The sequence below is a fragment of the Lepisma saccharinum genome, chromosome 16 (assembly GCF_977018435.1).
Source record: "Lepisma saccharinum chromosome 16, izLepSacc3.1, whole genome shotgun sequence".
Taxonomy (NCBI): domain Eukaryota; kingdom Metazoa; phylum Arthropoda; class Insecta; order Zygentoma; family Lepismatidae; genus Lepisma; species Lepisma saccharinum.
The window spans coordinates 65,116,067-65,139,098 of NC_139244.1; the positions used below are offsets into that span (position 1 = coordinate 65,116,067).

At 38.1% G+C, this 23,032-nt stretch overlaps 1 protein-coding gene across 4 annotated transcripts in view; it reads right to left on the reverse strand.

Moving 5' to 3' along the window:
• Positions 1 to 23,032, reverse strand: part of LOC146000511 (neurobeachin-like protein 1) — a 723,922-nt gene that overhangs the window by 524,396 nt on the left and 176,494 nt on the right. For all 4 annotated transcript variants that reach the window (XM_083138250.1, XM_083138253.1, XM_083138251.1 and 1 more), the window contains exons 25-28: positions 17,973 to 18,174; positions 15,900 to 16,018; positions 8,422 to 8,600; positions 2,545 to 2,709 (exon numbers count right to left, since the gene is read on the reverse strand). In XM_083138250.1, the coding sequence (XP_082994376.1) occupies positions 2,545 to 2,709; positions 8,422 to 8,600; positions 15,900 to 16,018; positions 17,973 to 18,174 (665 nt within the window). The remainder of the gene's footprint in view (positions 1 to 2,544; positions 2,710 to 8,421; positions 8,601 to 15,899; positions 16,019 to 17,972; positions 18,175 to 23,032) is intronic.

The following is a 23,032-nucleotide window of genomic DNA, read 5'->3' on the forward strand; positions in this document are numbered from 1 at the left end:
CATGTGAGTGTGGAGGAGGCAGAGCTTTGGTTCTGTTTTGTGATTGGCTCATTCTGGATCCTGGTGTTTTATTGGCGGATGTCGTGTTTTTGCATAGAAGTGAGTTCCATGCGTGACCATGCAGGAGTCGCACATCTCTGTTGAGGTTCTTGCTTTCCTGTGAAATGGCTATGGCTTCCTTTATTCTTCTGTCCCAAAAACAGGCACTTTATATTTTCAAAATACCAATAAAGTACCAATATAAAATTTACCTACACTGATAATCGATATTCTAATAATTTGATATAAAATTCCAAATACTCCTTGACGAATCTAAAGGGTTCATTGACCTCCTTAATAAATGTGTGTTAGCAGATGACTGCAATGCAAAAGAAACTACATATCTAGAGATTTACGAGGGGCTGAAAAGTTCATGAAATCACCCAGAAGAAATAAAAATTGAAACAAATCGTTGTAGGCATTGGAAAGAGCATATACTGTAAACCTCTTATCCTGAATATGATCCTTTTGTCATTGTTATTTTTTTTTGTTTCACGTTTAGTAAGAAAGAAGAGATGCCGGAGGACCTAAGGAAATTTGAGAAGAATGAGCTTCACAGTGTCATCAAGTTTTTTGTGTTGCAAGACAAATCCTCCATGGATATCCATAAAACTTTGAATGCGACTTTGGGGGAACATGCCCCAGGATACAAAATAGTAGCCAATTGGGTGAGGCGTTTTAAGACTGGATATGGTGAGACTGAAGATGAACCTCGCTCTGGTAGGCCTGCAAGTGCAGTGACCACGGAAAATATTGACAAAGTGCACAACATGATCGTGGAGGATGGGCGCATATCCACCAAAACCATTGCTGTGTATCTGAGGATATCGCATGATCGTGTGGGTGTCAAAATATCAGAGTATCTGGACATGCGGAAGCTCAGTGCGAAATGGATCCCAAAATGTCTGAATGCTGACCAGAAGAGAATACGGGTGCAGATGTCACAGGAGACCATGCCCAAGTTTCAACACCCTGATGATTTTTTTTTTGCTGTCTAGTGACTGAAGATGAAACATGGATTCACCATTATGACCCACAGACTGAACAGCAATCCATGGAGTGGCACCACACTCGGTCTCCTCGACCGAAAAAGTTCCGAAGTCAAAGGTCAGCGGGGAAGGTTCTGGCATCGGTCTTTTGGGATAAGGACGGTGTCATCCTCATAAAATATCTTAAACTGGGTGAAACCATCAATGCTGCTGTTTATTCCCAATATTTGATTGAATTAAAGGTGGCTCTGAAGGAAAAACGTCAGGGAAAAGTGAGCCGTGGTGTGCAATTTCTCCAGGACAATGCACCCTCGTGCAAGGCCCATCAAACTATGCATTTGCTGGTGGATCTGGGATTTATCTGTGTACCCCACCCACCCTATTCCCCTGATCTGGCCCCATCCGACTATCACCTCTTTCCAAACCTCAAAATACATCTCAAGGGCACACATTTTCAGTCTGAAGAGGCACTGGTTGAGGAGGTGGAGGGCTGGTTTGCACAGCAGGACAAAACCTTCTATTTGAAAGGGTTACAAATGTTGAAACATCGTTGTGAAACTTGCATTGAGCTTTGGGGACAATACGTTGAATAATGTATTAAAATGGTTGTTCCAGCTGCATTTCTTCTGAGTGATTTCATGAACTTTTCAGCCCCCCTCGTACTTTTAAGAAAAGTAGGGCATGAGATTGTATGTTTATATCCATAAAAATTATAAGAAAATGGCAGAATATTGAACTAAATTAAAAGATATTTATCAATATATCTGATTGGTAAAATTATCAGTAATTTTACCGATACCCAAAATGCCTATATCGGCTGATACTGACAAGAGTACCGATTAATCTGACCCACCTCTAATTTCCATAATTTTAATGGAAAAAAGGGCAAATTATCTTAAGTATTGGAGAAATATAAATTAACACAATTCATAGTGATGCAATAACTGGACTTTTCAGTGTCACTTAGCACGGCTTAGTTTAAAAATTAACTATTCAAGGAGTTGTGCTATATGAATGGAACACACAGTCAGCATATTTCAATCATCCTCAAAATTAAAGCCTTTGCAATGCTTCTGGTAGTTATTGATTATTATTAATGTTTATCATCAAGTTTGGCAGGGTTTTATAGTACATGCTCCCACTACTAAGTTATCTGAGTTTTACAGCAATATACTTCCTCACTAAAAGGAATAATTAACACTCTCACACGATTAAAGAATCCTGGATTTCATTTCTCAGATATTTTAGATCCCAGATCAGATATTTTAGAGTGGTTCTCTAGAATGAGGTCAAATTTACTCAACAATTTCAGTCATTGAAATATGAAACAAAAATTTGACCCACGGACTTTTGATTAGACACCTTAATGAAAAATAAGACCTTCCTTTTTTTTAATGACATCTGTGTACCCAAAGTCCCAATATTCCATTTTCTGTATAAATTAGACTTACAACACACTCCTCTCTGATCTAATTTAAAAAATATAATATAATAAGAGGCATCTACTAATCCTTACTTGAGAGCTTCCGAGATCATTGCTTGCTCATCTTCTTCCTCGTCATCGTCTCTATTTGTATTTGTTATACTCTGTGTAGAAGTTGTGCTCGTAGCATCTTTATTTGAAGCTGTGCTTGATTCAGCTACATTTGACATGTCTTCTGTACTGGTACTCATTGGAGATCTAAAATTATCACAAATAATACATACAGATCTTGTAATTTTCATTTACACATTAATTGCCATCAGCACAATAAGAAATAATAGCAGAATGCAATAATTAAAAATGTGTTCAAGAATAATGTCAATCTATTTTAAATCTGCTTGTGCTATTCAAAATTCAAAGCATCATGTGAAACACTACATCATTTCTTTTTAAACTACATAAGTACCCACGCTTCAGAAATAATAATTACTATTGGTGTCAGTCAAAAAATACATGGAATGGAAATACTGAAGTATTAATAAGCATGGTGACATCAGAGTGAGTGTTGAAAGTGGTCTCTTAATTGACTCTTTTCACTTTGACAGGGGGTTGCAATTGTTGCACAGTAGTAACACGATATGTGTTGTGTAAGGTGCTGCCACCTAGGCAATCAAAGCTGCACTATGCCAGTGCCTGGGACAGTACGCCCTCCGACCCACACCGGTATACCTCGCTTATCTCTTGCTCTGGCTAGCACAGCAAACACTACATGGTGGCAGCGGTGGAATCCACATTCAGTCGAACGGAAGAGTGGAATAGCAAACATGGGATTCCGAGATCGTGTCTCTACTAGACTTTTTTGAGAACAGAAAACAAGGTACGTGAGTGTTAAACATGCTTAACAATAGTGATTCGTCGGTAACTGGCAACGTTTTGCATTCACTAGTAAATGTGAATCCTCCTGAACAATTTGACTTTGTTCGCCCAGAACTGTGGCCATTATGGAGAAAAAGGTTCGAACGTTATCTAAGTGTTTCGGGCTTGGTTAACAAAACTGAGGATGAAAAATCAACCTACTTCTATACATAATGGGTTCACAAAGTGAGGAATATTTGTTGCGTTTCCCGGAACCACGTTCAGTGAGCGACTTGATGAACAAGATCGATTTTCTATTGCAATGAAACCTAATGCAAAACCATAACCATATGTACAGGTTGTACCAAGAGTAGTACCCATACCAATGTTGAAAAAACTAGAAGTAGAGATTAACCATTTGAAAAAACTGAAAATAATTGAACCAGTAGAAGAAGTATTGAACTGAGAGATAACTGTAAAGAACCATTTATAATGGAAAGTTTACCTGATGGACCATGACAACAGGTGGAAGTAGATTTGTTTAAATGTAAAGGTGTATGGTACCTTATTGCCACAGATTACTATTCAAAGTTTTTTGAGATATTTCCATTGAAACAAATGACTGAAGATGTGATTATCACAAAAATGAAGCAAATGTTTGCTAGATATGGTGTTTGTAATGTAATTAAATCTGATAATGGACTGCAGTTTCAGTACAAATTTCGCTGTTTTGCTAAGGAGTATAACTTTATTCACCAGACAGGTTCGCCATATCATAGTCAGTCTCAAGGAAAAGTAGATGCTACTGTCAAACTTGCTAAACATTTGTTAATGAAGAATGATGACATATATAAAGGTTTGCTTGCATATAGGAATACTCCATTAGTGAATGGTTATTCTCCTGCAGAATTATTTCTGAACAGGAAATTAAGATCAGATTTACCGATGTTACCTGTAAAATTACTACCTAAAGTGTTGAATCGTAGCCAAATTTTGTACAAGAATAAGAATTTAAGGAACAAACAAGCTGATAATTACAACAAAAGGCACAGAGTTAGACATTTAAGAGACCTAAAGGTAGGTGAGAGGATCTGGGTCAAGGATTTAAAACAATGTAGTACAGTTACAACTAAATTGAAATATCCTAGATCATACTTAATACAAATGAATACAGGTACAGATGGCTCCTCATCCTTGCTCCTCAGGTAATGAACAGAGATGATATTACATTTCCTGAAAGGGCTCAGAATAACTCCAACTACACCAGGACGAGATAATAATAAAGAAAATAAGTTAGAAGCTGAAAGTTGTATGTATATGCATCCTCGAAGGGAAAGAAACCCTCCAGGATGGATGAAGGATTACATATATTAAGATATTATGTGTTCTTTGTTAATGGTTGTGGATAAAATAGTTAAATGTGAAATTTTTACGTTTTGGTTAAAAGATTACTGTTCTTCAATTTGAGTTAAGAGACAGAAACTTTGTTTAAAATGTTTTGTAATAAGATGTAAGATTTATGTAGCATATGCAAACATAGCTTCAATAAAGAAGGGGGATGTTCTGTAAGGTGCTGAAACCTAGGCAATCAAAGCTGCACTATGCCAGTGCCTAGGACAGTACGTCCTCCGACCCACACCGGTATACCTCGCTAATCTCTTGCTCCGGCTAGCACGGCAAACGCTACAATATGCATACAGCTTTGCTTTTTTGGCAGCTCGTTGATATGTGCTTGTGGAAACTCCCATTTCCTGCGACAATCTACACAACGACTTCTTTGGTGAGGCTAACAATCTGTTTCTCACTTCCTGCATTATTGCTTCTGCAGTTTTGGATATCCTCCTCCATGCACATCCAACAATGTACCCGTTGTTTCCAGTTTCATTAGCAAATTTTGAATGGGAGACTTTGCAGGCGGTTTCCGAAACCTCAAACTGCAATAAATTGTCACTGGTGCCTTTATGAACTCAGTTTTGGCATTTAACGGCAGAATCGCCAAGATGCACGTGTGTGCCCACACAAGAACTAGAGAGATGGTGGCACCATCTCCAATGACGTCACCTTGCTTCTCATACACCAAGCTGTGTCCGTAGCAAATTTCATTACATTATGACCAACAGTTTCATTTTTATAAGCAAAAATCAGGGGCCGAGGGTGAGTGAAACAATCTAACAGGTCTGTCATATGTTCGAATCCCAACATCAGGAAAAAGTAGTTCACCTCAAGACGAGAGAAGAGGTGATCTCTCAAAACATAGTGTTACAATAAGTATGGTTAAAAGCACTAGAAAATGGATAATGTGCAATTAACATTGAATGTGAAAGTTGTTTTATATGGAAGCTTTAATTCGATTGTGTTGTTCTTCTCTGCTTCTACTCTATGGTATCTCTCCTATGGATATTGTATGCTTGCATTACCAAGTAATATCAGAGCTTCTTGTTACTTAAATTAACTTATCTATCATTATCATCATCAGCATGACTTTCACTGAAGTGAAGCTTAGAGTGCATGGGCAGATCCAGAATTTAACACAGAAGATGGCCAAGCACTGATTGTGCTGGATATATTTGGAAAATAAATCATCTGGTTGTATTTGAAGTCACTTATGCATTATCTTCATCAATGATTCATCCAACTGGTTAAGCTCTCAATTCATTGGCTCCATTTTGGTCATCCAAAGATCAAAGCTCTAGTGATGGCAACAAGTGTGGAGATACTTGTTGACTCTCATAGCCTGCAATAGGTGCATATACACTATGGCGCCATGCATTGCCATGCTGCAACATACACTTTTCGGATGAGATGGTGTATATAAACATGACAGATACTCATATCTGTAGCTAATTCTTCAATCATAACCCAGTGATTTTCCCTCATGATTTGTTTTATGTTATTAACGGCATTGATTAATAATATATGTAACAATAATAAACAGAAGAATACTGTCAAGAATTGACAAACATGAAGAAAATTATATGACTAGATTTACAATTACCTGGATGTTTCAAGAAAGAAAACACTATATACTGAACTGTTTTTTATGTTACTGTGGCAACATCAGTGTTGTCAAACACATAAACATAATACATCTTAATATAGATAAAAGAACATTATCAATAGAGACATGAATATTACTTTTTGATGAAAACACAAAATGTGAATAACAATTGTAATGTTATTTTTCAGGTTTTGGAAAGGTGTGAATTTTCGTACCATGTTTTGTCACGAAATGATGCGAAATAAACTCTTAAGCAAGGAATGTAGACTTTATTTACTGACACGACACTTTCCGAAGTCTGAATTATCCTGTGTGTTATGCAAATCATGGAAAATTGATTAATTCTGCTGTAAATATTTGAGAAGCAAAAATGGACTCCTTTACACAGGAATAAAATTAATACTTTGATAACTACATAAATGTGCTATTAGAAGGAAAATGTTTAATTTGTGTATTAAGTGTAGTTTATAAAATCAAATTTAGTGTTATATTCACCATTTTATTAATGAAATGCCATTTTATATATCACCTTTGATCCCAAAATGTGTTCAGTTCTTGTACTGATATATTGATGTTTTATTCACCAGAAAAATGTGGCTCTATTTACTGAACATTGTACATTAACTTAAACATGCACATTTAAATGACATATTTTAAATTTACAATGAAAGCAAGAAATAGTGATTTGTACTGTATTAGAGAACACTCATGGTTTAGCTAATTAAATGATATTTCACATGATATTATCAGCATATTTGGCCTAATTTGATGCATCTATCAGCATCACATGATTATCAAATTTTCTGTTGGATTGGCAGAACTATTCAAATCTCACTCACAAAAAGATTTCTACGGACTTTAACCCTTCAGATCTAAAAAAATGTGCAAGATACACTAGTGTAAGTTTGTAGCAGAGTAGCAACCAACTTCAAATTTTACATGATCAATATTGTACCACTGAAGACATTTTTACATAAAAACTGGTAAGTGATAAAAATCTCAGTTACCTACCATCTGTTCCATAATTCTTACTGAATTTTAAAGTATTTCCTACAGCCATACTTGTCGTAAGGTACCTAAACGCAATATAACGTACCCAAGGTTTGCGATTGTTTCTACTTGTGTACAAAGTCAGAAAGGTAAAACAGATATCTTACAATACAATGTAGTGGTAAGACTCAAAAAAGGGAACATTTGTGGACAATTATTGCAAATTAGAGCCAATTCCAACTAATAACATGAGTGCAGTGAAGATATTTTTAAAAAGTAATGTTTACGTCATACTGATATATTTTGTTCTCTCACACCAAAAAATGCAACACAAATTTTAAAGAAAGAACGACAATGTTACTTTTATAGGTAGATAAATATATTGGCACACTGAATTTTATGTACATGATGACATATGAGATTACACAAAGAAATAACATCGTTTACAAATCAATAAAGTCGACCCCAGTGGCAGAGTGGTTAACAGCCTGCTATGATGCCATGGGTTCGAATCCCAGTGTCCCTCCATCAATTTAATCATATCATCACTCATCTTCATCTTTGCTATTAACCAAAAGTGGCAGAAAAGTAAAGTAAAATAAACCATGCCAAAAAATCGATCAACAAACCAATAAACAAGGAAGTGGCGTGTCACAATTTGTCACCACAAGACTATGAATTACACATCACAATCCCAGTCCTTTATCATTCTTAGAGAGTTCCACAGGCTTTACATGAACATAAGAGTAACAAATGTCACATTTGGCCATGTATTTCACGATATGTTCCTATGTAGGCCATATTGATTCTATTTTACATAGTGTTCATTTTTTTTTTTGTAAACAGGATTTTAGACTAAAGTCTTACAGTGTTGTAAAATATAAATTCACATCAGTTGGAAGACATAGCAAATAATAACTTGACTGTGCAATATTTATCACGTACAACACAATCACACGGTCCAGCTATTTTGCCTCTTTGTCCACTAATTACTACACTCTTAGAGCAATCGACAGGTTCAATCATTTCACTCGAACAGTCTGTTGAATTCACCATGTAACTACTTAGAAACAGCAAATAGGTCATACTGGGTTCAGGTACCTTATATCTCGTATTAGTGTACTTACTTGTTGTCTACACTTGATGTATCTAGGTCCTCCTGCACAGGTGTTTGTGGTTGAGAAGACTCAACTGGGTCTTCAAAGTCCTCGTTAGAAGATTTCCTCTCTGCATTTTCTGATAATAAAATCAGATTATTTCTCTTAAGATGAGAGACTGCGGATTCACTCAGCTCCTCTAAACTCTCCTGTAGGAAGGTAAATAAAAATTACGAGTTAACGTGATTTCTGGTATTTTAAAATTTGTGATGACAGTCAAGTTCCTTTCATCCACACACAAAAATTAATGAATCAAATAAAAAAGAGAGGAAAGGTTGTTTGTAAAAAGATTTTATAGCCTATATCTTTTGATGATAACCTGTACCCATTCTGAATACAGTCTGTTTTTCATTTCTTGTATGCACATTGCATGAGGGACAGTCAAATGAAAACCTTAATTTCTATTTTTTGTTTTCTATCTAGCAGATTTCTGCATGTAAAGTTGCATAAGTTTCTGCAATTTAGCACAGACCCATTGCTGATCTACATCTCTGAAGTATACTGTACCAGACTCTGCTACATGGCGTGGTCATTCATCTCTCCTGGACGCGGGACTTGCACACGGTTCCTTTGTGGCGAAATTGTGGGTTCAAAGCGGTAAATAAAATAAAATTTCGGTGTTATAGCAGTGAAAAATTGGATGAAAAGTGTATATAAAAATACATTTTGGTTTTAAAATTGTGAATATAATCCTAAATTTGATTTAAAAACTACACTTATTACACAAAATTAACATTTCACTTCTAATAGCACATTTATGTACTTATCAGAGTATTAAGTTTATTTCTGTGTAAAGGAGTTCATTTATGCTTCTCCAATATTAACAGCAGAATTAATCAATTTTTCATGAATTGCATAACTCACAGGAGAAGTGAGACCTCAGAAGGTGTCGCATCGGTAAATAAACCCTAAATTTCGTGTTTAAGAGTTAATTTTGCATTTTGCAGTTCATTTTGCATTATTTCGTGACAGCAAAATGCATCTCACACCTTTCAAAAACCTGAAAAACTAACACTACAATGCATTTTTTGAAATTTCGTTTTTTCGTCAAGAACAAAATATACATGCCCCTATGTATACCTCAAGAAGAAGAATCTTTGGAATCTATGTGCAGTCACTTATGAGCCACCGCGAAGGTCCTTCCACCCATCTGCATGCGGACTGAGGCCATTATCGAACTTCCTCCTCTATTGGTAAACTTGCTGACATGGTAAGCATGCATACGGACATTGAATTTTCATTTGTCATAGAATGTTTATAAGTTTTAGGCTTCCAGAGGGCAAGAAACCACTGCTGTTTACTGTGCCTCTGTATGCAGAAGGTGCCATCTTTAACAAGACAAAAATGGTGTTGTGAAGCTTACTTGATCAGTGTTGCAGCCTTGAGGTCATTTTGTAAATAACAGTCGATACCTCATGTAAATTTGAGCTGTTTGCAGCCTCTCCTGTAATTCTTGTCAGACTTTTAAGGTTTTCACTTGACTCTCCCTCGTAGTTCATTCTGTGCTTATTATTCAAGCTTCTTTGCCACATGTCACTTGTGTGCCAGTTGCAGAAATGGGTGTAGACTTTGTCACTGCAGACAGTGGCGTACCCAAAGGGGGTGTTGGTGGAGGTGAATCAATCATTTTCCTTCATGAAAAAGTTGTAATTTAATATTGGATCCAGTAATCAGAGGCAGAGGGGGGGGAGGTTGAATGTCCCCAATCAAAGACTCTGTCCCCTGCTGTCGCCTCAACCATAAAAAAGAAGAAAAAACACAAAAATAATGCCGTTTTAGACTACGTATGAATTCTTGTATTTTATTGCTCGTACAGAAAATAGTTCCACCTACTCTCTGCCTTCTGTGTTTTCTTCTCCTTGGCACCTTCACTGTTTAGTAGTAACTAGTATTGGTACATTTAATAGTGAACCTTATCAAAATTGGTTGAATGTCACATTGGTTCATCCCAAGTGTATACTGCAACATGTATATAATGTGAATTAGGGATGAATGTGTAATTTTAACCACAGCAGATTCGCAGATGCTGATATCAGATTGTGAAACAATCTCACATAAAAATTTTTAACTGTCTCCTTTCTCTTGTAGCAACTAAACCCTTTCTTCCTCAATGTTATTACACAATTCTATTTCACTTCACATTTCTACCACTTTTAGCTAATTGCGAAGATGAGGACAAGTGATGATATGATGAAATTGATGAAGAAACGCTCACAAAGAACACCCATGCCCAGGCCATGATTCAAACCTGGAACACTTGGCATCGTTGCATGCTGTACTAACCATTCTGACACAGAGGTCAGCTTATTTCGTAAAGAGTATACATTGATATTGTGATGGGGTATTCATTACAGCAGTACAAATGTTAGTAATATATGTAAAATAGACAAATTTTTATTAAAAAACTGATGAAATGACAAATTTTGATTGGTAATTAGAACATATCTAACATTCATTTCCATGCAGCCTGCCCCAATAAAAAATTAAATAAATTACAAACACATGCAAATATGGATGTGAAAATCTGAATCAAATAAATAATTTAATTAATTAAACCAGTTAGATTAATCCAAACATAAGTAACTAGCTGCCTCAGTCACCAAGGGCACTGGGACTTTGACTCACAATCTTGAAATGGGAGCTTGCTGATTCAAATCCACACCTGCAAACGAGTGTTCCTTTATGAGATTGCATACTCATTGTCACAATTACTTTCACAAGGAAGAAAAGGTATGTAAAATAAGTAAACAATACAAATATATATATAAGGTGAAACAGAACTCTACCGACAAACTTTCACAGGTTGTTCAGGGATGTTGGCGGAGTGTTTTGATATGAAGAACCCTTCCTCCTCTACCTTATTACAGGGTAATTGCATTTCTTTAGTTTGTTCAAACTCTACTACCTTTGTGTAAGTTTACACGAAATTTGTTTCATTTCTCAAGTTAAAATAATCTTTGTGCATTTGGTTTCAACATGACGGGGCGCCGGCACACTTTGCAGTCACTGATAGAGAACACCTTGATACACAGTTTAGTCAAAGATGGATTGGTCCTGTTCCATGGACATCTTGATCACCAGATTAGGGATGGCCAGATCCGGATCATTGCGGATCCGAAATCCGGATCCTAGGGATCCAGATCCTAAAATTTTTCGGATCCGGATCTGGAATTTTCAGATCCGGATCCGGTACTTTCAGATCCGGATCCAGAACTTTCGGATCCCGATCCAGAATTTTCGGATCCGGATCCAAAACTTTCGGATCCCGATCCGTTTTGCCTTCCCACATGCGCTTCTTTGGAAAGTAAGAATGTGCTTATAACATATTGTTACCTGCTAATATACATATATATATAATATACATACACACATATATATAGTGTGTGTGCACGCGTGCGCGATTTGTAATTAATTAATACACTTACAAGGGAGGTCTAAGTCTCCCCCTCCGATTTCCAAGAAACTTGGCAGGTGTATAGAGGCCACCCCCCCTCAAATGTCAAGATGAGGAGAAATTGAAGTGGGGATATGACCCCGAAACCACGTAAATATGTCATAGGAAGAAACAGGGGGCATAGGGCCTCTCTATACACCTGTCAAATTCCATGGAAATCGGAGGGGGACACAGGAGTCAGATGATCCCCACGTCAAATTGTCCTCATCTTGACATTTGAGGTGGGTTTTGCCCCCTAAAACAGTTTTTTTTAGCTGAAACAAAAAAAAACACGCATTTCTTCCTTTGGTCCCCTCTATGCACCTGCGAAGTTTCATGAAAATCGGAGGGGGACACAGGGGTCAGATCCATACTTCAATTTATCCTCATCTTGACATTTGAGGGGATTTTGCCCCCTAAAACAGTTTTTAGCTGAAACAAAAAAACGCGTATTTCTTCCTTTAGGCCCGTCTATACACCTGCCACGTTTCATGGAAATCGGAAGGGAACACAGGGGTCAGATCCCCACTTGAATTTCTCCTCATCTTGACATTTGAGGGGAGGTTGCCCCCTAGAACAGATTTTTAGCCGAAACAAAAAAACACGTATTTCTTCATTTCGGCCCGTTTATACACACACCTGCCAAGTTTCATGGAAATCGGACAAGGACACAGGGGTCAGATCCCCACTTCAATTAGTCCTCATCTTGACAATTGAGTGGGTTTTGCCCTATAAAACCGTTTTTTAGCTGAAACAAAAAAACATGTATTTCTTCCTTTGGGCCCCGCTATACACCTTCCAAGTTTCATGGAAATCGGAGGGGGACACATAGGTCAAATGCCCACTTAAATTTGTCCTCATATTGACGTTTGAAGGGGGGTTGCCCCCATAAAACAGTTTTTCAGCCGAAACAAAAAAAAAAAACAAAAAAAACGTATTTCTTCATTTGGGCCCGTTTATACACACACCTGCCAAGTATTATGAAAATCGGAGGGGGACATAGGGGTCAGAACCTCACTTCAATTTGTCCTCATCTTGACATTTGAGGGGGATTTGTCCCCTAAAACCGTTTTTGAGCTGAAACAAAAAAAACGTATTTCTTCTTTTGGGGCCATTTATGCACAGACCTGCCAAGTATCATGGAAATCGGTGGGGGACACAGGGGTCAGATCATCACTTCAATTTGTCCTCATCTTGACATTTGATGGGGGGTTGCTCCCAAAAATAGTTTTTTAGCCGAAACAAAAAAAAACATGTATTTCTTCATTTGGGACCGTTTATACACACACCTGCCAAGTATCATGGAAATCGGAGGGGGACACAGGGGTCAGATCCTCACTTAAATTTGTCCTCATCTTGACATTTGAGGGGGTTTTGTCCCCTAAAACAGTTTTTTAGCTGAAACAAAAAAACACGGAATTCTTCCTTTGGGCCCCACTACACGCCTGCCAAGGTTCATGGAAATCGGAGGAGGACACTTAGATAACCACCCTTGTTAGTCTTACACTTTGTAATTACTAGAGCCCGGAAGTTCAGGCATTTATTTTCGTTAAAATAGGCAGGCAAACAGGCATTTATAATGTGGAAAATAGGCACTAAAAATGAAAAAAGGCAAAATAAACCGAAAAAGGCACATTTAGAAGTCGCTTACTTTTATCTATAATTTCTGGCAAAATGTTAAAATCTAAATTGGGAAGAGCATTTCAATTTTCTCCGTCTTGATTGCACATAACTACAAGGTGCTTTTTAAGTTCTAAACATTCATTGATAGTCGTCTGTCAGAGAGAATGTTTTCCATAATAGAAAATGATCTTTCTACTTCGACAGAAGTTATTGGAGCATACATATAACAAGCTAATGTAGCTGGACTCACTTTGGTAACAGCATTTTCACCTTTTAGAATATCACAAATTGTTTTCAATCGTTTCAAGTCCTCATTTTCACTCACTACCCGTTAGCACTTTTCCGCAACAGCTGACCCCTTTTCTCCTGGCACTTCCATCATCTGCTGCATAGATTCCTCGAAGATTTTCATGGATGCAATAATTGTAATTGTCTCTGGCAATGCACCATAATGTGCAGAAGTAAACTTGAATAGCACAGGAGTTTTTTCACTTCACGAATTGAAGCCGCTTCATTTTCTGGAAGAGCATCGATCACCTCACTGATTTTTTGCAGGTTGTTAGCATAATATATAGCTGCTGATATCCAGGTTCCCTATCTCGTCAAGACTGGTTGCTGAGGTAAACTAAGCTCAATCGCAACTTCCTGAAATTTTCGGGTTCGAGAGGGAGATTTCAGAAATATTTTCTTTGTGTTCGAAATCAACCTGTCCACTTCAGCAGTCAATCATGCACAAGAAATGTTAACCGAAAGGCAATATCCTGACTCAGCATGAAATACTTTTTTCTCACACTTTTTTCCTTCAGCAATGTTGAAACATGCGTGAGTTCAATATTACTTAAATAAGGCGAAAATTATTCACATAATAAACGGAAGAAAAATAAATGCCAACAACGTTTTTTGGGAGAAAAATAATTTGTATACACATTTTTTTTAAAAAAATTTCAAATTTCATTGAAAAAGGCAAAAAAAGGCATTATAATTAAAAATAGGCAGTGGGGTCCCAAATAGGCAAAATAGGCAAAATGAAAAGGCTTCCAAAACATTCGAAACAACATAAGAAACGTATATCCGGAAAAATTTTATCAATATATGCAGTAGATAAAAAGAGGCATTTTGCCAAACTTCCGGGCTCTAGTAATTACATAACACTGCATATATTATAATGTTTTATTTTAATTTGTAAAACTGTAACTGTAGAACAATTGTATAATTTTTGTATAACATTTCTATCTTGTTATATGTGTTAAAGGTTTCATCCTGGAATGGAATGTCTCACATTTATGTGCATTTTCATTTCCAATACATTCGAATGAATACATATTCGTTTCAATGGCATTTACAAAATCACTTCTGACATTTTATGTTAAACAAGTAAGATTATTTTTGTGCACGAGTGTGTTAGCCGATGCATAGCAAAGTATTTTAGGAACAACACTTGAAAAAAATTCTTGTAGGACTAACGAAAAATGTCTTTGTAATCGAAGATCATAATACCTTTTTAAGGTGTGGTAATATTATAATGGGATTGAGATACGAAACTTTCGGATCCGGATCCGTGGATCCGGAACTCTCGGATCTGGATCCAGATACGGAACTTTCGGATCCGGATCCAGATCTGGAAATTTCCGATCCAGATCCAGATCCGGAACTTTCCGATCCAGATCCAGAACTTTCGGATCCGGATCCAGATCAGAAACTTTCAGACCCGGATCCGGAATTTTCAGATCCGGATCCAGATCCAGATCCGGAACTTTCAGATCCGGATCCGGATATTTCGGATCCAGATCCGTTTGGCCATCCCTACACCAGATATGATGCCGATGGACTTCTTCTTTTGGGGTCATGTGAAGAGCTTAGTGCACGAGACTCCAGTCAACATTCTCACAGACCTGGTTGCTAGGATTATCGCAGCCATTGAAGATGTGTGTCAATCTCCTGCGATGCTAGTCAGTCCATGCTGCATTTGTCGTAATCATGGTGGTCGACATTTTGAACAGCTGCTTTAAAGAAACAGTATGTATTGAAGAGTACACAGTGTACTGTACTGCATGTACAGTAAAGTTATTTAAGAAATAAATACTAGTTTGGTCTAGGTTTCTTTCTTTACTCAACTAATTGTTTTGGATTCTTTGTATTGCTATTCATGATTTCACAGAAGGTAATGAGTAGTTGATTAATTTTTCTTTGTAATATGTCATTGTCCAAGGGACATAATACAAGTATAACACATCAACATTACATTACTCTGTAGTAAGGTACCGGGAACCATGGGTTTCTTATGTAAAAACACTCAGCCAACATCCCTGAACAACCTGTGAAAGTTTGTCGATAGAGTTCAGTTCCACCCTGTATATAATAGAACTAACAACACAATATGGAAATAACTCACCTGCATCACAAGGGTTTTCTGCCTAAATGCAGAATACGCTGAATATACAGCACATGATATATTGTCAGCTGCATTGTTGATGTTACCAGTGACTGCCTGTGTAACACTTTCAGCAACCTCTGGAGGAAAACAAAAGAAGAGAAAGGTTTACAGTATTCCTTAAAAAGAAATTTAGTAGGGTGCTGCAACTGAACCTGACGGTTATTAATTACAAATGAAAACAGAACTCTTTCATGCAACGAAGTTAATTTAATACATGTTGTTCTACATCTCAAAGCATATTAGGAAAATAGAATGAGTGGCAGTTCCATGTAGTTTCTTGATAAGGACAGTTCATGTTTTGAAAGACTCCTCAAAACAGAGACTCCAACTCGTTTGATGTTCTCGGGAGTGCGAACCTTACGATGACCAGCAGGTGTGATCTTCATCGCTGGTGGAGTCTCCTTACCCACAGTAAAATGGTATTCTGACTGGGAACATGCAGATTACGGTGAACGCTAAGCACCGACAAAAGGCTTGCTTTGTTGCCACCACACATTCATTATCAAAAATGTCTCAAATACAAAAACACAGTGTTGTGCCGACCACTCCTCCATGCAGACTGACGTCCTTTGAGATAATGAAGAGCTGAATGTCATTACTTAACGCAACTTCTGTTCAGTGTTGATTTAAAAACCGTCAGATTCAGTTGCCGCACCTCATGGTTGTGCTATTCAAAAAATGAGTTTGTCAACCCACAATGGTCAAAAATTCGTCCATCTATGACTATTATAAATCCCTCATAGACTACTAAAGCTAAAAACTTGGTGGACTGCGAAACCTACCATCATGTAGCTCAATGCATGATATGCCCATCTGATTGGCTGTGAGAGACAATAATCAATATTAAATGAACTAACTGTCTGTCAATATATTCATGAATCTAAAATATTGTGAAGTCTGGAATCATAACACATACTGGTTTAACAGATTTTATTTGGACTGGTTTGTTCATTTATGAACAGAAGAAATAAGATCAAAATTAACAATCAAATATGTTTTTAAAATTTTACTGAAACTTCAAATTAAAATTAATCTCTAATTTTGATCTTTCGTTTTTGAAACACACTAAAAATTTAACCTTATATCCCGAGAAAAGTAAACATCTTACTTACAATTACAAAGTGGTTTGTACTGGGTGTTTCACTTCCTTGTAGCCCCGATTTTTGCTTATATAAAATATATTTTTTTATTTTTTACTTTATTTTATTTTTTTATGGATGGGAACCCTCGAGGTAAGCCCACCTCCACCTGCATACATTCAAGGGTATGCACTTAGTGCCCTGGTGCTTTAAAATATACCAGGACATCACTTGCATTTTCAAATCAAACTATTGGTCACAATGTAATGAAATGTACTTTGGACATAACTTGGTGTATGGGAAGCATGGTGACGTCACAGCAAGTGTTGGAAGTGGTTGCCATTAGCATCAATGCATGCCTGCACACTCCTCTCCATGTTACAGAAGATAGTCACATCAGGAGTCACAGTGTCAATTTCCTGCCAAATGCTGTCTTGCAGTTCCATGATAGTCTGTGGCTTGTTGTAATAGACCTATCCTTTCAGCATGCCCCACAGGAAGAAATTCCCTGGGGTAAGGTCAGGCGATGTGGCCAACGTCGTTTGGATATGACATGGTCTTCAAAGGAGGACACAATTTCTTGCATGCGCGTGTTGGAAGTGTGGCAAGTGGCACCATCCTGCTGAAAATTGCCATTATGGAATTCCTTGTCATCCAACTGATTTACAAACTCGTGGTAGATTTCCATATAGACTTCTGTATCCACTGTTGTGTCAAAAAAGATGAGACCAATAATGCAACACCAATGACGTCACCATGCTTCCCATACACCAAGATACGTCTGTAGCAAATTTCATTGCATTATGACCAATAGTTTGATTTTTATAAGCGAAAATCAGGGGCCGAGAGCGAGTGAAACACACTGTATTATCCAAAATTGAATTGAAGAAGTTTGCAGTATTCAAAGCACTAACCCAAACAAGGGCGACAGAGATGAAGTACCCATCCATACCTTTAATTTCATGTTCTATGCAAGTGGCAGCAGCCGACACAGTTGTTGGGAGTCCATAGTTAGATTCTGCTTCATCTTCAACGCCTTCATCAGAATCATCATCAAAGATCAAAAGATCAGGAAACTGATCTTTGTGTTGTTGCTCATTGGTGACAACAGGTTTTTTCACAAGCAAACAAGTTACGCATTCTTGCCACCCAACCTGTAGATAAATGTACATGAATTGATTTCATAACAACTAACATATACTTCAAAACAAAACTTAATCATAGAAATTCCATTGGAAAAATTACTTTATTTCTGTGTATTGAAATAAAGCTTAAAAAATATACTTTCTTTGTATTGATTCAAAATTTTTTTAAAAATCTGGAACAGGAGTGGTTATATTTTTATAATACATAAAAGTAATAAATATACACAGTCGAGTCACATTATTATGGCCACCAGCTAATATCCAGAGTAACTGCCGTGTGCAGTATGGACAGTATGTAGATGGGCTGGGAGTGACTGAAGAAGGTGCTGGTAGGTTGTCACAGGTATCTGGAGCCATGCTGTCTCCAGTACATCCCACAGCTGCTGGAGGGTGAGTGGTGGAGGATGCATAGAGCAAACACGATGATCTAGGTGGTCCCACAGAGGCTCTATTGGGTTCAAGTATGGGGAATTGGGGGGGGGGGCAGGGAAGTACTTGGAAGTCGTGGTTGTGCTCTTCAAACTACTCATGGACATTCTAGCCATGTGACATCTTGCATTGTCTTGCTGGAAGATCCCATCCTCTTCAGGGAAGAGACAAGCAACATGTATGGATGTGCATGATCTGCACCGATAATTTCATAACCAAATTGATTGAGAGTGCCTTCCACATGGATGAGAGGTCATAGAGAATGCCACGAAAACATTCCCCAGACCGCAATGCTGCTGCTACCAGTTCTTCCAGCAATGTTTGTACGGTATTTGTTCTCCACTGTTTCTCACCTGATATGCCAATTTATATCCGTTCAGTAAAGCAGAAAACGGGACTCATCAGAGAAGGCAGACCTTCACCAATCAGAGGAGGCCCAATTCCGATACTGTCGTGCAAATTCAAGCCTATTCTGCCGACGCACCTTCCTTAGCATAGGAGCAGTGACCATCTGTTTGCTTCAGAGCCCCATACGCAGCAGGGTTCGCTGAACTGTCATTTTAGACACATGTTTGGTAGCTCCCTGGTGACATGTGGTGCTCTGCAGTTTCTATGTTGGTTATTTGCAATGGTGCCATTTGTCCAATCACAATGCACATTCACCATAGCAGCATGCTGTTTTAGAAATACAGGGTGTACACGATGAACCTCTGGAATTTTGAAGTGATGGGAAATTAAAACAAACACACATGCACATTTCTTGGTAATTTTATTTTGTGAAGAGCAACTCAAAAAGTTTCTTACAAAAAATTACCACACTTCTTTCTATGTGAGCACCTTTAGTGACACAAAGAATGTCCAGCCGGTATTTCACTTTGCACCATGTGCGCTGCAACATGTCTTCATGGATGGTATCAATGGCAGCAACAATTCGGTCACACAAAGCATTCAGGTTTGGCACCTTCCTTGAGTAAACTACGTCCTTAACATACCCCCAGAGGAAGAAGTCCAGAGGAGTGATATCTGGGCTATGTGGTGGCCAGGGGATAGGGACCCCTCGCCCGATCAAATGATCTGGGAAAGTTTCATCTAACACACAGCGAACATGTAAACTCCAATGAGGAGGGGCACCATCTTGTTGAAATACAATATTTGGATGCGATGTGCAATTTGCGGAAAGGCAAACTGTTCCAACATGTCCAGATAATTGTCAGAGTGCACAGTATCTTCATGAAAGGAAAATGACCCATAATCTTGTTATGCATCAGTCCGCACCAAACGTTCAATTTCGGGCTGTTCCTGATGTGCTCCTGAAGAACATGTGGATTCTCTAATCCCCATATGCGAACGTTGTGTTTGTTAACTTTCCCTGACATGTGAAACGTTGCTTCATTTGAGAACATTAGCATGTTCAGAAACTCGGAGTTATCATTAATGCGAGAAAGAACATCGTTTGTAAAGTGAGTCCTTTTAGGCTTGTCATCACTTAAATTTCTTGACAAATCTGAACTTTGTATGCGTACAGATGCAGCTGTTTTCATAGCACTTTATGAACTGATGAAGGAGGCATTTGCAGTTCTCTTGCAGCTTGCCTGATTGACTTCCGCAGGTTGCAGATGAAAACATCACAAACTTGCCCAACTTTCTCATGGCAGACGTGTGGCGTTCCTCCCTTTGGCTTCCTCAACACTATCCTTGTAACAATTGATTTTGACTCTGCAAACCACACCATTTTCTTTTGAGAAGATGCCATTTTCACAAAAAAGCGACGACAGCGCTTCCTAGCAAGACCTAAAAAAACAAAAAAAACAACAACCAACTTTAGGGTATATGGCACCAAATACAAAAGACTGGACTGTCATAACTTTATTTTCTGATTTATAACGTTGCGTCGAAACCCTGAAGGTTCATCGTCTATGCCCTGTGCTATTACTCTTGGCCCGAAAACTTATAATCATCCCTTTTTGCAACTCGGATAAATTGCTGGGTCATGATGTGTGTGCAGAACCTTATAAATCCACCATGCCAGCTCACGACATGTGACAAACGTCATTGGCTACAAGCTGCCAATGTCAAATGTAGGAGGTGGTCATGATAATGTGACTTCACTGTGTACGAAAACAAAACATGGTTTTAGGCATATACCCCTAATAACAATACAGAATATCTGCACAAAGGAGATGATGATTCTGACTTACCTAACTACATATTCTGCTCTTGCAATATCACAAAGCACCCATCATTTTCTAGCAGAATACTTCCTCGTATTCAGTTGCGCATGTGAATTCAAATGTAGTAATAGCACTTATTAACCCTAGCTGGATCAAGAGTTCACAAAGCACCACATGCAAACTTATTCCCCTGATATTCGAAAATTTTTGAGTAAAGAACATGTAAATAATAGTTATTGTTATTTCATACATGTTCAGTCCATAATGTATGAAGCACTCAAATATTCACTTTTACATAATTTCTTGAGATCTTATTTCCAAAGTGGGCACAAAGTGCCACTCTTGGGCCAGTGTGATACCTATCAACTTCATAAGTATGTTCCAGTCTTTATATTTAGTTCCATGGAGTTTAGAGAATGGCAATTCTCTTGATAGCATTTATATTAAGCCTCGCTGTTATTTGAATGTTACCACTATCGTCATTAGTTCGTAAGTGTTTCTGTATGAATTTAACACATATCTTCACAATATGAGAAGATATGTGTTAAAACACTCTGCCAAAGAGGTCAGCAATGAATATAACGATACAGCTGCTGTAAGTGAAGGTGAGAATAATGCTCCGCAAAGAATAGGATATCAGTCTGAATTCGAACAAGAAAGTGTTTCTCAGTCTCGTACAAATAATAAATCTGCAACAGTGTATGCAGCTCCAACTCAGGTTTGCACCCTGAAGGAAAAGTAAACAATGTTCTGGATACTTTTCATTTTTTTTAAACTAATGATGATGTTGACTGGGCTTTTTATTCTTATGTCAGGTGATGATGACACAGCTAGATTATCATGATGAAGTCACCACTCCACACTTTGCAGCAACTCGTCTCACTGCATCACGCAAACGATTCAGTACTTGTAGGTAAAATGCCTGGTTAACAGTTTGATCGTTAGGAACAAATTCTGAGTGAAGCATGTCATTTGCATCAAAAAAAATTCAGCCTTGTCTTAATATTGGACTTCACTCGGTGCACTTTTTTGGGACATGGTGAATTTGAACTCTCATTCTCTTGACTGCTGCTTCATCTCTGGGTCGTACATGTACCATCAGCTTTTGTCACCAGTAATGACCCTTAAGATTTTCCCTTACAGAAAACAGAATTTAACAGCCACATGTTGTTCAAACTGTTACAAACAGTATTTGTTTTTTTTGTTTCTTTTTTGTGATTGTCTACGATTTTGTATGCTTGGGTTTCTTCCATGGTTCTGTGTAGCTCATAAGAGCCAATAAGGTTTGAACTTTCAGCCCTCTCCCATGCGACGCGGGAGGAAGTATAAATATGGCCTGTGTCAGAGGACAGGGAGAGTGTGTTTTTGAACTGGATAGCAGAAGGGAGAGCGATCTTCGGGCTCCAGTGGCCTCCCTTGAGAAAAAGCATCCCGAGGCAGTTCTGCCGATGCTCAGCTTTCCACTTGGCAGTTCTGCTGTGGGGCTCACGTTAGAGGAATGTAAATAATGTAACTTAGAGAATGATTGGAAGAATCCGAGCCTTGTTTTGTTAAATTGTAAATAAATGTATAAAGCCCATTTCTGCGAGTTTTCAGCAATCACCCTGCAACATTAATTTCAGTGAGTTCTTGCCTGTGATTGATTCTTTGGTTCCGAGCGCTCTGGCGAGGAACGGGATGGGAACCCAGGACTAACGAGCCTATTTAGTTGTTTATTTGGGTTTTTCCTGCCAGAAGCGGCCCGGTAAGGGTGGAGTGTTACGGAACAGAGAATTATTGGGGTCTCGTCCTTGGATTTTTTGTGTGAAAGGACACAGGCAAAGAAAGGAAAACGGTTGCTCTAAAAGGGTCGAAATGCTGACAAGGGCTCAGTCTACGTTGTCGTCTGCTATAGGGGAAACGAGTTCGACGCGAACAATGGGTACAGAAAATAATGCTACAGTAACAAACAGGCCGAGGATTCTTCCAGACGACATTAGAGTACAGTTACCGACTTTTAATGGGGAAACAAAAGGGATGGAAGTTTATAGCTTTTTGGATGAACTGGATGCATACAGGGATCTTTTGGGCATAAATGAAGAGGAATTATTGCTTTATCATCTTCCGTTAGCGTTGAAAGGAGAGGCGAAGGAATTCATTCATTTTGCAAGCCCGTTTGAAGGCTATGTGCAATTCAGGGATTTGTTGCTCAAGAATTTTCATGGGTTGGATCACGAACGAGAATTAGAGCGATTCTTGGATTCTCGCTTTCAGCTAAAGAACGAGTC